At 35.6% G+C, this 16,138-nt stretch overlaps 1 protein-coding gene across 8 annotated transcripts in view; it reads right to left on the reverse strand.

The window, feature by feature from the left end:
• Positions 1-1,411: 1,411 nt before the first annotated feature.
• Positions 1,412-16,138, reverse strand: part of Tlk (Tousled-like kinase) — a 106,076-nt gene continuing 91,349 nt past the window's right edge. For all 8 annotated transcript variants that reach the window (XM_088225297.1, XM_088225302.1, XM_088225303.1 and 5 more), the window contains 11 exons: positions 14,407-14,494; positions 10,290-10,603; positions 9,080-9,385; positions 7,875-8,080; positions 7,024-7,354; positions 5,751-5,902; positions 5,522-5,665; positions 5,298-5,445; positions 4,849-5,099; positions 4,543-4,762; positions 1,412-3,083 (listed from right to left, as the gene is read on the reverse strand). In XM_088225297.1, the coding sequence (XP_088081423.1) occupies positions 2,829-3,083; positions 4,543-4,762; positions 4,849-5,099; positions 5,298-5,445; positions 5,522-5,665; positions 5,751-5,902; positions 7,024-7,354; positions 7,875-8,080; positions 9,080-9,385; positions 10,290-10,603; positions 14,407-14,494 (2,415 nt within the window). In that variant the 3' untranslated portion in view covers positions 1,412-2,828. The remainder of the gene's footprint in view (positions 3,084-4,542; positions 4,763-4,848; positions 5,100-5,297; positions 5,446-5,521; positions 5,666-5,750; positions 5,903-7,023; positions 7,355-7,874; positions 8,081-9,079; positions 9,386-10,289; positions 10,604-14,406; positions 14,495-16,138) is intronic.

The following is a 16,138-nucleotide window of genomic DNA, read 5'->3' on the forward strand; positions in this document are numbered from 1 at the left end:
TATGAAAATAATATTATAATGTTTAGCTGATTTATCTAGCGCCATTTTTGTGGAAAATCGCCTTAATGGCGCTTTACAATTCAATATTTAAACTTACATTCTAACTAAGCTAACACTACATATATTATTATAGATTCTGATTTTAAAATTGAGGATATGATAAATGAAAGAAGCGAGATTTCAGATGAGATCTGAACTGACTGGGACTGTCAATAATTCGCAAGTGCGAAGGCAATTATTTATTCCAGACAGAGGGGCCGGCAATAGCAAAAGCACTATCTACGAACCTAATGTTTGGGCAGCTCCGGAGTACGACAGGTTTCCTCTGCCTAAATCAATTGCTGACCTAGGAGAGATAATATTTATTACTTTCATTTCTAACTTTTGTAATTTTTTGTATTATTTACTATTGATTTCAATGATTCTATTATTTCGTACATTTGATTATGTATGTAACTAAATTAGCATAATTTATGTTTTAATTTTTATATCTGATTATTTTTTATGTTATCTTCTTTGGAATTTTATTATTTATTGTTTTATTATTTTTTATTTATATTTCATTTTTCTGGATTGTTATTCTATTACATCACATGTTATTATAATTTAATTTATTTTACTATGTATTTTTTGATCATGTTAATTATTATGGCTTCACATGAGCACAGCCTAAAAAGCCTTAATAAGTTCATGAATCTGTAAACTAGTGTAATTTTTAATAAATTGATAAATTATCATTTTAAATAGATTATTCCCTTTCATTTTTCGAAACTTATTTTCTGTAAAAAAAACGCGTCACAAAGTTTGTAAATGATATTTTTTACATAAATATCAATGTTTTACTTTCAAACCAAAATAATATATTTTTTTTGACATTATAATAGTGTTATGTTATGTACTGAGCATTCAGCAAATTTGGTGCGCTGGTAACCCGCAAGCATAATAACTGTATTTATTGATAATATGCAATGATCTGCACTTTGAAATAAGTAATCGAAATGATTCACAAGTAGAAGACATAGAAGAATCACATTTATTTTGACATATACATATTTCTTATATATAACATAATATAAATCATTAGGGTCATCGAAGATCCCGCTTCCTATCCTCGATTTTAATATTCTGTTCTCGAAAAGTTATCTCTGTTGACGTTAATTACTCCAAAATAGGCTCTTGCAATTCACTATTTTGTTTTATGAATTTTGATGCTTTGTCTACAACTAAAAATAGATAATATAATAGAATATACAGAATAATAGGGATATAGAGATAAAGTCTGGGTACAATTTTGTAAAAAAATCATGATATGTATTATTGTAAATAAAACTGTTTAATAAACATGCGCCCAGTCTTTATCTTAAGATATTATGTAAGTCCAGCTAATTTTGGAAAATAAAACAGAGTAGTATTTATGCATAGGATTGCTTTCAAAACATGTTTATTTTCTGTTCTTTTTGATATCTTATTTACAGTCAGAATGTTTTCTTTTAAATTATGAGGAGTCTGATAATTATTATTAACTTCAACTATTGTGTTCAAAATATTTTTTATAAAAAAAATGAACTTGTGATGATGTGTGTTATACACAAAGTAACCGTAGTTAGAAATATTCATACTCCATTGATCAGCTAATTAGAGTAAAAGGGAATTGAAAATAATAAATAATGAATTTAATATTACACAATGTTGATTCATATTTCTTCCGATTGAAATATAATGAGAAATATGTACTATAAATATATAAAGTTCATAAACAAAATATAGTAACAATACAGGCCAAATTCAAATTATACACAAATTTTATAATCACATGGAAGATTCGAATGACTCTATCATGCAGTGAGATTTTCATTAGCTAGAATTAAAAACAATTGCTGTAAAGTTTATGTCCATTAACAAAAGACATGAGATTTACAAAATTGGTGAATGGTCTCAAAAGAACAATTGGAGAAAAATGAAGAATCACCTAGTTTCATAACACAATAGCAAAATCTCCCATTAAAAACTTCATTACTCAAATACCGCAACTATAAAGCAATCGGAGCTTCTCGTTGCATTAATACAATCGCTACTTTTTACATATGTAATTTATATAATTGTAATGTAAGGGATCTTACTTTCTGTATAATATTTTGTATAACAATCAACAAAACAAGATAATTTATTAACTGCAAAATAATAAAATAAAAAGACACATTCTCTGATCAGACTTATATATTCTTAAAACACCGAAGCATTGACATCGATGGATTGGCTTTATATAATAACACTCTCTCTAGCACGTTCTGATCCGCTCCCTTCAGTCTAACCAAACTCTTCTTAGCCGAAAATTAACAAAATAACACACTACTATGATACAAAGCAAGGTCACTTCGTAAAATAACTTATCGGTTTCTACTCATATGTAAAATATACATATCACGTAAATATATACATTCACACGCGAGCGTTCATGTATACACATACAATAAAGTCGTAAAACCAAACTGAAAGTATACATTAAAGTTAGGGTAAGATATTACGATTACACGAGTCAATACGCGCACGAGTACCGTTACTGTTACTGGATGGCGAATGGGAATCGGCGGATGCAGTCAAGCAGGAAGCGGCCGAGAGAAAACTGGTAATGAGGAAAGGAGATAGGAATACTCGACTCGGACTTATCTATATTTACACGTACACGCACACCTCGAGGAACTGAACACTGTCGCTCGTCAGCGAGTCCGCGGAACTATCACAAGGGGCGCACTGGTCCCGCCGCCACCGAGACACGGGGATCAACAGGTGCGCGGCAGGAAGGGCGGGGGCGGCCGCCGCCGACGGTTCTAGGAGCTGCTGGACGCGTTCATGGCCGAGCCGAACATGGCGGCGCTGAAGCTCTGCGGGTTGTGCTGCTGCGGCACGTGGTGCGAGCTGGGGGGCGCGTGGTGCGCGCCGCCCGCGCCCCCCGCCGCGCTCGCACCCCCCACGGCCCCGCGCCCATGCTTGGGCACCGGCGGCTGCAGGTACTCATGGCGCGCCAGGCTGAACACGTCGATCCGCTCTTCCTTGCGGTAAGCCAAGCACGCCCGGATGAAACTCTGAAATTCCATCATCGGAGAGAACCATTAGAATATCGTACATTTCATCACATCTGTCACCGAAAAAGCTAAGTCACTACCTATTTTACACTTATTTGTATAAACCACTTTAATTTTTTTTTAAATTACACTTCGACCGGTTTCGAGGTTACTACCTCAAGTTATCACAAGGGGCTGATAGACCAGCAAAGCTGACCTATTTATTTTTTCTTCTTTCTCTCTCTTTCTTTCAATTTTTTGTCTCTTTCATACAATATTTTATTATATAAATAGCAACGCGTGTAATTATAAGTTAGTTAAATTCCTGACGATGAGGTAGTAACCTCGAAACCGGTCGAAGTGTAATTTAAAAAAATAAATTAAAGTGGTTTGTACAAATTTATAAACAAATAAGTGTAAAATGTCATACTACAAAGTGAAAAATGTTTTTGATAACACTACCTATTTGATTAAAAGGGCTTATTTAAATGAACAAGATTGTTTTTAGTGCACATACACAAAGTGTGGAGTTTGGAATTTAGTAGAGATATTAAGCTAGTACTACCTAAAAGTATACGAACAGTATATGATGCAATCGAAAGAAAAATAGAAAGGAGATGAATGGACAGACAACTTCTTCTATATTTTACCCCGGCAAGAGATGTATTAATTTAATGAGAACATATTTGCAGTCATCACAGGAAGCTCTACCATCCTCAATTTCAGCTCAACCCTAAGAACACACACAGCAGAGCAGTTTCAGATAAGAATAATAATTTTAAAAACACAATGATCGAATCACTACCGCCATCCAATTTAAAAACAGCTGGGATGCTTATCTAAATAATAAACACCACAGATATAATGTGTATGAGCACCAGCAAAAGCTGATCGCCTATAAACAAATAATAAAAATAAAAATAAAATAATACAAAACAATAAAAATACACCAAGTAATCACTAATCTATGCAGTTCTTATATGTTATTGAACTCGGCACTGCTTGATTATTTTTTTAAATTGCATAGAAATTTGGAATATGACAAAATCAGTCCTATTTTACAAGTTTAAGTATTCAGAATACGACACATTTAATATTTTTTAAATAAATGCAGTTTCAATAATTTTAGAAATTGCGTAATATAGCGGGTTGCGGTCTCGTGGCTAGCGTTGCGGACTCACCCAACTTGATTTCCATGTTCTAATAGTTATTTACGACTTGTTGAAAATGGCCACCAATATTGAAATATTTGGGTAGATTATAAGAACGCTAATATTTCTTTAAAAAATAAATAATACTAATAATGTTGAGTCTAGCTCGACATAGGAATTGGTGTCAGAAATACTTTGTCAAGTCGCATTCAAGATAGGAGAGACAAGGATTAATATTGGGAACATAAATTCATATATCTAATTTGCAGATTAAATTATTCAGTCACAAGTTACAATCATTATTATTATTTAATAACTCTTGACATTACCTTTGCTTCATTGCTAACAGTGGGTTTATTAGCAAATTGTACTTCTGTAGCTTTGAGAATTGTGTTTTCTTCAAGAATTGTAGCTTGACTTTGATTGTGCCCAAAAGGTTTCTTGCCATAGAGACATTGGTAGAATATAACACCGACACTCCACACGTCCACCTTGCTACTTATCTTGGGGGGATTCTTACCAACCACGAAGCATTCAGGTGGCAGATACCTAAAAAAACAATAATTTACCTTAGTGACCAGGACACAAGGCGAGCAGATATAGAAGATTTAAGTTTTAAGATAATGTCACTTTACCAATAAGTGCCTGCTCCTTGACTGGTCAGATCCATGCCATGATCGGGATTATAATTCTCCTCATCCATTACTTTACTAAGACCGAAGTCAGTTATTTTTATTTCTCCGCAAACATTTCCCTCGGTCAAGAGAATGTTGCCTGGTTTAAGGTCATAATGAATAACGGGGGGTTTGATTTCATTCAAATATTTCAAGGCAGATACTACTTGCATTACTATAGATCGGGCTTCTCTCTCCGGTATTGTTTTGTGCTAAAAAAAAGTTCATTTATACATAACATTATTCAACAACAGGAAAAAAGGCCACAGCAGTTGGCACATGTATGTTTTCCATTATTTTAAATAATACACGAAATTTTGTAAACAGGAAAAATATATTCTACAACACGTCAGAAGAAAAAACAGATAGAACGTCAAGGTTTGTTGCAAAGTAAAATGTGAATAGTTTACCTGTTTCAAGTAGAAATCAAGATCATGTCCATCACAGTATTCTAGTACGGTACAGAAAGAATTGGCATCTATTTCAAAAACATCATATAACTTTACAACCCGCGGGTGATCGAGAGCTTTGTGTATGTTATACTCCCGAAGTGCATGTCTGAAAAAAGATCATTCAATCAGATTAATGGATTCTCATAAAAACATGTGTTTGTTTTTTTTCCAAAAATACATACTTAATGTAATTGGCTTTTTTATCTTCTTTCCAATCCTTGTTTAGTTGATGGACTTTGCAGGCCGTGTACCGCTGCTCTCGAAGATCAAAGGCTTTATGTACTTCGCTAAATCCTCCCTTTCCAAGAAGCATTAGCAGGAGATACCTAAAAATTTAATTGATTAATATCATCAAATTACTTATTCAAAAACTAAATTCAATAAATACAAAACAATAAATGTGTAAATTACCTATCAGATAAAACTGGATGAGCACTGAATCTACTTTGGTCCTCATTGTGGATGCGCTTCAATTCCCGGATATGCAAATTTCGTTCTCTTTCTAATTTTTCCATCTCTAGTTGTAGATCTGCATCTTCTTTCTTTAAAGCACTTTGTCGAAGCTAAAACAATAACATACATTTAGCAAAACACAATGAAAAAAATTAAGTACTTCTGGCAGTAAATAAATGCGTTTTGGCGGGCTTATTACTAAAAACAATTTCTTTCAACAATCCCAACTATTATAATATATAAATGCGTCAATTATTCAAAAGAAAAAGTACATAAATATTTTAAATCTAGTATGGTATTCTGAATCTTCTGAACACTTAAAACCATACATAATGATTTTAATACAGAACATTATTGCGATTAATGCTTAAGCATTAACCCAAAACACTTAATTAGATTGAATTGACCAAACCGTATTACTTTTTTCCATTTCTATGCAACAGTTTAATACACCATTTGATGTTTAATCATCAGTGTGCGGCCATTTAAGAAGCAACATGTGGTCGCATGCAAAAAAAAAAACACAAATTAACCACTCTCTAGGGGGTAGAGAAGATTTATAATAGCACCCCAGGTTGTGGTTCTGCACTTCACAGGTCGGAGGTTTGAACCCCGATTTATCACAATTTGGTTCCCATTTTCAACATTTAGTAAAGTTATTAACTAGTTGAATGTTATTACCAGTTATGCCTCCAAAACTAAAATATCTGGGTAAATCACTAGAATGCAAATATTTACTTTTACTTACAAAAAAAAAACAAATGTATGAAACCACCAATAGCTATAAAATAAGCATGAAATAAATGTTAAGTTCTCTGTGTCCGGCCGGTTAAGAATATAGTTCTGTGGGCGAAATAGAACCACAACCCTGGAAGAGTTCTTTCGACTCTTAGGTAAAAATTCTAGATAAGAAAATTGAGTGGAGGTAAGTTCGCCTCGTAGTGTACCATACTTGTGAGTCCCCGGGTAGATTCCTGAGAAAGTCGACATAAAATATTGACAAGAAAGGTGGTTTGCACTGCAATATTTGAAGTTCCTGAACTGGTACCCGAAGCGTAAGGCTGATTACCTACCTTACCTTCATGTAACAGATGATCGATATACACCACAATTAATGGACCAATGCAATGCCCTATGCACCATCCGGTGTAGACAAGGGTATGATGAAGATAAACTGTTAGTTTCTCTTTTAATTCAATGATAATGAATGAAAGGTATAATATGTATTTACCTTCAATATCTCATCAGCTTCGTAATATTCCTGCCACGAGAAGGTTGGCAGGGGGTCAGGTTTCAGGAAGGTGGGGGGCTCGGTGCCGTTGTGTAGCGCGGCTTGCTGCGCGCCCCCCGTGCCCCCCGTCCCGCCTCCGACAGCCGTGCCTCCCCCGCCCCCCGCGCTGCCGCCCCCAACTGCAGCCCCAGCCGTGGCAGCAGATCCGCCGGTACTATTGTTCCGCTTGCCTCGCCCGGTTCCGCCCTCGGCGTTGGATGGCCTTTTCTTAACTAATAATTTCTTCTGTCTATCGATTTCTTCTTTCTCAGCTGTTATCTCTTCTTGCCGCCTGGGAACAAAACCAAATATATCTATAATAATTAGGACTCAAAAGATTTGAAGTGCCACAATGGAATATACCCTGCCGGGGTGCTATTCTGAACCACTTTCGCAGCACGAGAAAACAGTTCTTCAGTTTTTTCTGTTATTTTGGATGTAAATACACGAGATAATGCGACCGCGAGAGCATTTGGAATACCAGCCCTCGAAGGAATGCACATAAAATGCCACCTACCTCCGACTCACTGGCGTTCTAGAGTGGTCCATGCGATACCGCAAGTCCCGGGCATTGTGAGCACTTACCTTGCCGTCAGGGTCATAACAGACAGGGAGAGGGCGTATGGCGAATCTTAAGCCGTTATATGTTTGTTGTTAAACCCGAAATTGTAACGGTTTTGTTCTATGCAATACAGCGAAAGGGCTTCTCTTTAAGCGGGTAGGGAATTATTACTCTGATGCTTTACTGCACTTTTCACTATGTATTGTGCGTAATATTATACTGTTATATAGTTAAGAATGGAAAACCATACCTTGTCAATTCTTGAAATGCATATCCATCAGTCCAATTTTCTTGAAACGTCGCACCAACCCTTTGCGTAACAAACTGTCCTAATCGTAACCTATTTTGCATACACCTTTGCCGTGCTTCTTTTTTCTCTATTGTGCTTTTCTCATTTAATAACTTCTTTACAACGTCGATACATTTATTGATGTGGGATTTGTGTTGTTCTATTACCTGGAAGAAAAAACACTTTAGTTAATTTCAAGAAATTTCTAGTTTAGGAAGGCATGGATTCTTCGGTTTATAACACCTGTTAATGCCGATTCAATCAATAATATGTTTAAATGTCTATCGCACCAGGTGAATTAAAGTTTTCAACCTTAACCTTTTACCAAAATAATTTATTTAATAAATTACAAGAACTTCCAGCAAAAAAATTTCACTGATTTATTTCAATGTTTTAACATAAATCAAGTTGTAAACATGGTGGAAATGCTAAAAAAGCTTAAAAAACTTGGTTCAGTCAACAGTCAATTTTCTCAAGGGTAGGTAACCAACCGCTAATAAATTTGTGACATGATGAGTGGGTACAGCTTGTCCACCACATACTGCACACCGCATCTGAAGACGTAAGTCTCCTTGGCGGCGCTAACATACCTGGAAAAATTGCTAGTTGCTGAACAAGGAAAAGCTGCCCGAAGGAGCTCTCTGTAATCTGGTATCCTTAGCATATTTATGCTGAAAGAAGGTATATCATATGCACGTCAATGGATTGAGAAAAGAGGGAGGTGAATTCTTCACTGACTGGGATTAAATTGATTGGACATGATCAATTCGCCTAAATTATTACAAAACTTTTTAAAAGCCTCGAAATTCTTTTTGGAAGCCACCAGATCTGTATATCCGACAGGACCTATAACAGGGCCACAGATAGTAGCGAGAAGCTCCATTCGGTAATCATAGAGAGGGGAAAAGGGACAAGACCACAGGATGTGTTCAGAAGATTGATTAGGATATGTGCTTGGGATGATGAGTAGGTAGTGAAAACATTTTAAACATGAATTTAAAACCATAACCTTAACCAAACTATAATGGTGGTAACACAGTACCGAGTACAGTTTAGTTTGAGCAAAGTTCACCGTTCCCTACTTTTTTCTGTACATATTCTTAGGACAATCGGGCTATAATGCAAACTAATTGATGGTTATAGTGATTTTTTCTGGAGTCCCTTACTTTTTGTTGGGTGGATATTTGGTGCCTCAGATCGTCAGAGCCTCGGGTGAGTTCGTCGATCTTGTTATTCCGCACCTCCAGGTCGGAGGAGGCCTGCGTCTCAAACTCCTGTATCCTCTGGCAGGTTAGGTCTGTCTGAGATTGTTTGTGGAATGCGGACGATGAGAGGCCTCGGCCGACACCCCCCGTCACTGCCCCAGTGCTTCCCACGGTTGTACCTCCGCTGCCCCCTCCCCCTGGCACCGCCCCACCCTTGAAGAACTCCCCGCCACTGCTGGCCAAGAGACTTGAAGGTGACGGTGGATACTGTAAAGAAGAATATATATAAAGTTTATATTTGAAGCACTAACTTTGTGGTTATTCATTATAATAAAATAAATAAAACATATAGTACGTAATAGTTACGTAAACCTTGAAGAAGAAGCTTGTTTGCTTTGAAACCGGTCCGTGAAAAATAAAAAATTAGTGGTGAAAAACAAAGTTGTTTTATTTATTTTATTTAAGAATATATATATATATCATATATTTATATAACTTAAAACACTAAGTACCAAAAAAGGATTTGAAGTAGTTTTCTCATAATAACTTTTAAAATTAATGTAGACATAGCACCCGCTTTAATCCCCATACATTTTTTTACATATTGCTATCTTACAAAATTTTATTATCGACTCCTCTAATATGTGCAGTTGGTGTGCATATTCTATCGCATTCTAAGGCGATACTCTTCTGACATCCTGTCAGTCACCTGCGCTTACCCCATGCCTGGCGAGACTTCTAAATTTGTCATCCCCCATAATTTTGGCCTTTATAAGGCAGATTCCTAGATATAGAAGTCAGAGTAATCCGGGACGTCTTCTTACCTTTTTGTTTCCCTATCTTCTTAGTACACTTTGGTAAAGACGCTTACTTAGGACTCTCCTATCGAACCAGCTTGTTTTTCTTATTTGGAAAACTTTGGTACTAGGTTACGCCTTGGCTAATGCCCCATACGATCATGTTATACTGTCTGCCTCTGCTTATCTAGTTGCTTACCGTATTCGGTACAACCAGGTACTTTGGCCAGACATATAATCTAATTACTGGGATCAGCTTATGCTTTTTTATTTATAAAATCTCGATAACTAATCCCTCGAGGGTCAAATCCAGTGTTCATTTGGCAATACTCAAAACATTTCCGAATGAAATATTAAAGAATGAAATTAATTACCATGGGGTAGTTTCCTTGCTGCGGTGAAGGACTCTTGGCACCGCCGTGGCGGACCGGACTGCTGGAGGGATGCTTGTTGAAGTACTCCCGGCTGTTCTTGGTGCCGTCCGTTACCACCCCCGAGGTGATGGCGCTGGCACGGGGTTTGGCTGGCCCCTCGTCCCCCTTGCGCTTGCGCTTCCTGTCGGGGGGCAGCCCCAGCAGGGTGGGCGCTGCGGTCGCCAGGGCTCCGCCGCCCGCGCCCCCCGTCCGCAGCACCACGCCGCCCTTCTCTGGCGTCAGGGCGTCACCCTCCTTGTCACTATGGGAGGAACCTACAACAGTGTAAAATACACGTCAGCAAACAAATTGAAGGTTTATTTATGCTTAACTTCAGATAGAGATAAATTCCAGAAAACAATGCTTCCTTTAGTTATAGGCCTATTTTCTATACTATACAGGAAAACAAGCGTTTTCTTATTATTTTGGAGGTCAAACTGTCAGTACATCAGCAAGATGCAGCAGGAGGGTGTGATTCTATAAAATGCTGCGAACACCCAGTTGCATTCCACCGGCAACATTACTGACTGGTCCTACTCGTTAGCGTCCACGTCGTGAATCCCGGGCAATGGGATCACAATCATAACAGTGTGATCACAGCAGATAACGATAAGAGTTTCTGGCGCCTCTAAACCAGAACTATTCAGCTAAGGGAAAGTAACCCCGACAGAAAAATTCACCAGAGAAGACAACGGGAAACACTCTAGTCATCTTTTCGCAGGAATCACTATGGCGAGTGTATCCAATAAGCATTTGTCCTGGCTGCGGAATACAAGAGTATCGCAGGACGGAGATGCTTTCGCTGTAGTGATCGCCAACGCCGGGAGGACCTGACAAGGCACCTATTTTAATTAAATTACAAATTTAAAAGCTTCAATTAAATTAACTTAACAATAGAATCACCATGTAAAGTGCCCTTGAGGTATTTTATTACGAAAATGGCGCTATATAAGTTATTCATAATAATAATAATAACACCTCAAGAAGATTATTAACTTTGTAGTCAAACATTTTACTAAATGTTATTATATATTTGTATATAACCACTTACCGACTTTTCTATGTCTACCGGTTTCGAGAAGTACTCATCTCTTCGTCAGGACACCAATTAAACAAACATGCAAAACCCACTATACAACTTCACCATAGTTGTTGCACAAAAATACAAAACCAACATGACATGCATTTCGATAAGCAACCCTAACATGCACTGATTAGGCTATCAAAATATTTTATGTAGTGGGAGAAATAGTTGAAAAATCTATTTTAATCATGACTTTAATAAAGATACAGGAATTGAAATCTTAAGGTTAAAAGTAAATTATATGAAAATATTTAACATTAGGAAAGTTAAAAAAAATAATGTTTCTTTGATCAATAATCAAACATCCTTTCAATATAGCCCATTATACGATGTTCCATTGTAATGGTCACCCTATACCTATTAACCTCACGCCACTCCATCTTTTTTCAACTATTTCTTCCACAGCATAAAATATTTTCATAACCTAATAAGTGGATGTTAGGGTTGCTTATTAAAATGCATGTCGTCTCGGTTTTATATTTTTGTGCAACAACTATGGTGACAGTGGGTAATATGAAAAAGTACATTATTTTTCTTAAGTTAAAAAGTTAAAATTAAATTTATATCTTTATATAATCACTTTGTAAAGCGCCCTTGAGGTATTATATTACGAAAATGGCGCTATATAAGTTATCAATAATAATAATTATTATTATTAATTGGTGTCCTGATGAAGAGACGGGTAAGTCTCGAAACCGGTAGTAAAAGTCAGTAAGTGGTTATATACAAATATTGAATAAAATTTAGTAATTGTTTTCTTGTCTATTTTGCTAGCATAATGGTTTTTTTTTTTCTATTTAGTATTCAAATTAAATAGTAATTCTTTAAGAGATGGGTTAAATGAAAAAAAAAAACTACACATTTCATTCCAGAAAATTGTACAAGATTTAAATATGTTTCGTACCTACTTAAGAACTAAATATGCAGTTCAGTAAGACGTACATAAATCATTTTTAATATAAACATATTTATGAATTATTATTTAAAAAAACATTTAAATACTTAATTAAATCTAGTGAAATACACATACGTGTCCTCACCGAGGTTTATCCCAATGAGGACTCATTATTTTTATAGTTTAATTGTTACACAATGCAAAAAAAAAAAAGAATAAATAAATGTATTTCCTTCCATACCCCTCTTTCCTACCTGCTTACAAGCCTCTAAATAGAGGCTTAGCTAGTTATTCCTTTTGAATATGATATTATACATCTTTATATATATTACCTACTTTTTTAACAAAACAAGCAGGGATTTTTGTTTAGTGATTTAGGATTTCGAGATTTAGGATAAGATTTTCATTGTGAAACTGAAGATATTTGACATAAGCATAAAAATTTAAAATTAACATTTAAAAAAGCAATTATTATTGTAGTGTGCTTTGCGATGATGAGAGTAAACTAGTACATGTATTATGTAAGTTGTATTTTTTTAGAAATCATTTGTTTCCATTTCAGTTTTTTTTTTTTTTTATACAATTATATTATTACCTAATTCAACCCAACAATATTGACAAATTACCACATCAATAATTCCCTTAAAGTATGTAATAAAAATATTAAAATCACAATCAAGATTGACAGACATTTCAACAGAGATAGAAAACCTCTTTGAAAGGGGAATTGGGATGTCAGTGGGGGCAGAATGATGAATAAAGAAATATGGCAAGAATGGTAAATTGTGATGTGTTAAGTGTTCACTTAGACCATTTAATGACAGGCCGTAAGCCTTGTAAGTGCTTAGACTTCCATATTCCTTTCTAAAAGATAATCTTTATCTCTGTTGAAATATTTATCGATCTCGGGAAACTTCCTAGTATAGTGGGTGAAATCTAGTTTCTGTGTTCAAATATGAAATATATCTTCTTGAAACATTGTGGATAAATTTGATCATAGGTATTTTGTGAAACCTAATCTACATATTTTAGACCGAACATAACATATTAAAATATAACATATTAAAATATATCAAAAATACAAATATTTTGTCAATAATCCTGTTTAGTTTGTTAAGTGGATACTATTTGTAAAAAAAATGAAAGCCAAATAAAAAAAAAACAGGTTTAGAAACACAAAAATTATTACATAAAAATAAAAAATTATAAATAAAACTGTCTTTAAATGACATTATTGTTCAATTGCAAGCCTACACACTACGCACCAGATGATTTTGGTTGAAATAGTGACACGGATATAAAAGATAATAAAATTATTACGAACCATCAAAAATTTACGACAGTTGTTTAGAAAGCAGTGAAGGCTGAAGGCAGTCAGTAGTTAGTAGTTGGTAGTTGGTGGGCACGCGCGGCTGGCATAAACAGGAGTAAGCGGCAAGGATGCGCATCGTTTTTATTATCTACATCTACTCAAAATATACTAATAATTTATAAGGTAATTTGTAAATAAATAAACATAAGATGCGAATTTATTGCAATTCCACTATATTAAATTTGCGGGATCGGAGGATCGTATCCATTTTCAACAGGAGTTTCTTTGTTTCTTGAATATTTTTAGAATTTTTAAAAATTAATCAATAATTATTTACGCATAAGACGCGGATGATTTTTTTTCTGTTGAAAAATTTGAGTATCGATTTTTAGAAACCTACGCAATATTTACGGACATTATGGCCCGTTTCACACGTATCGTCCAAATCCACAAGGCACGGTAAAATTAGGGTGGATCGACATGTATTTTGTATTTATTTACAATTTATTTAGCAGCTACTTTCTAAAAATCCTGCAAAAAGAAAACGAGCGAAGATTAGTCCGCTCCACGACGCGCTGGTTAGCATTTGCCTGACATTACACAAATAATTGTAACACAGTAAATATTACGCTACGTTATTTTATCGTGCCGTGTGGATTTTTCCCACGGTGTGAAATGGGCCTATAGGTGTCGATGTAAACAAGATGGCGCTACCAATCACGAATACAGAGGTCACCAACCAACTGCGTATTTTTAAGGACCGCTTTGCTATACTCAATTTACTCACCGGTGCTCATGTTAGAATCTTGACTATGAATCGTCTGAGCTGCGTTGACTGTCGCCTGGGGTGCCATTTGCAAGGCTCCAGCTGCCATCTGTAATTAAAAGAAGAAAAAAAATAAGTTAATGCAATAAATTCAATGAATACTGCAAAAATCAGTAAACGGTGTAAGTGTTCGTAATGAAACCATTAAGTAACAACGATTGTTAGTTTTTTGCCATTAAACTAGCTAAATATATTGTACAGCAGCTCATATTGGCGTTCAAAGGAGGTGAATGAAATTATCGATTACTATGACGAAACGAAGGATTTAGGCAGAACTTAGAACCGGTCCTCTAATCCGACTGTTTAATTCGCAAATCTCCCAAAACAAAGCTTTCGTCTGTCGGTGCTCGCTGATCATCTGCCCAAGGCCGAGGGAACAACGTTCATCAGATTAGTGGCCAGAGTTGAGGATCAGTAATCAGTAGGCAGTGAGCAGTAAGCAGATTAGCCGAGTAGTTCAGCTAGGAGTGCAACGCATGTACGAGTATTCTGGCTATCGCCTACTCCACTACCTACTACCTACTACCTAGTCGTACTATACAACACTTACGTACGTATTATAGAGATAGAGCTGGGGCCACGTCGGCGTCGCGCGATAAATGAAATCGTCCACTTCCAGTGGAAACTGTTCCAGAATGTCGAGGCATTGTTAGCGGAGGAGCTACACTGTAATTCTATCGGCCGGAGGTCAATGATCACTCTGTAGTATTACAATGGAAACGGAATCGGCACATTCCACGGCTACTCTGTGTGCTATGGCGATAGTGATATTATGTCCTACGCCCATATTTCCAAATCCAACTTCAATGAGTAAGACCAGATGTTTTTAAGCTATTTTCAATAATAGCTCATGTCTTATGTACATATTATGTCACCTGAGGAAAATTTTGTAATAGTAACGTAAACTTATTCACTATGATAATTTGATTCGAATACATATGAATACTGCCTGACGTTTATTAATAAGAGTATTAACGTGTAAAAACACGATATTTTTTGTATATAAGATAAAATACGATTGCCTTTGATACTTATCTCTACAACGTTGATATAACTGGCTAAACATTGTTTTAAACAAAATCATGTGCCAATCTCCAAATTGATATTAAAGAATCATTTATGTATCAGCGGGATAAAAATCCAGCTATTGTAAAATTCCCAATTATTGTAATTAGATAAAGGATTAAATGATTATAACAATTTAAATTTTAAGATTCTAACAAAATATTTGTTTAAAATATATAACAACGTATTAGTGCACAAGAGAGTTTTTACTTTTATCCAAAGGGGTAATGTGTTTAAGTTGTATATTTTAGCACGAAATAAACTGATCTTTGAAATCAGAGCTTACTCAGTAGAATAAGTCGAGAGGCATAACGGCCTCAACTTCAGGTTCACAAGAGGTCAACAGCCTGAGAGGCTTGCAGGCTCACTTGCAGGTACTTTAAGAAGTATTCTTACCATCGTACTATGGGTACATGTACCTAGTACCTACTTATTACAAGGGACTATTTCAAATCAAAGCACTGAGCAAAACGAGTCCACGTAACTTAGACAATTGAAATGTAATTACATCACGCATTCATTTTAACTAATAAGATGTACTGTGAAATGTGCCCAAAAAAAAAAGAAAAATGGGAAATACGCGAAATTTAGGCTGGTCCTACGATTAACGCAAACATATTCCAAAACT

Source organism: Micrasema longulum, unplaced genomic scaffold (genome assembly GCF_059751315.1).
Source record: "Micrasema longulum isolate JH-2025_06_02 unplaced genomic scaffold, ASM5975131v1 h1tg000341l, whole genome shotgun sequence".
Lineage (NCBI taxonomy): Eukaryota > Metazoa > Arthropoda > Insecta > Trichoptera > Brachycentridae > Micrasema > Micrasema longulum.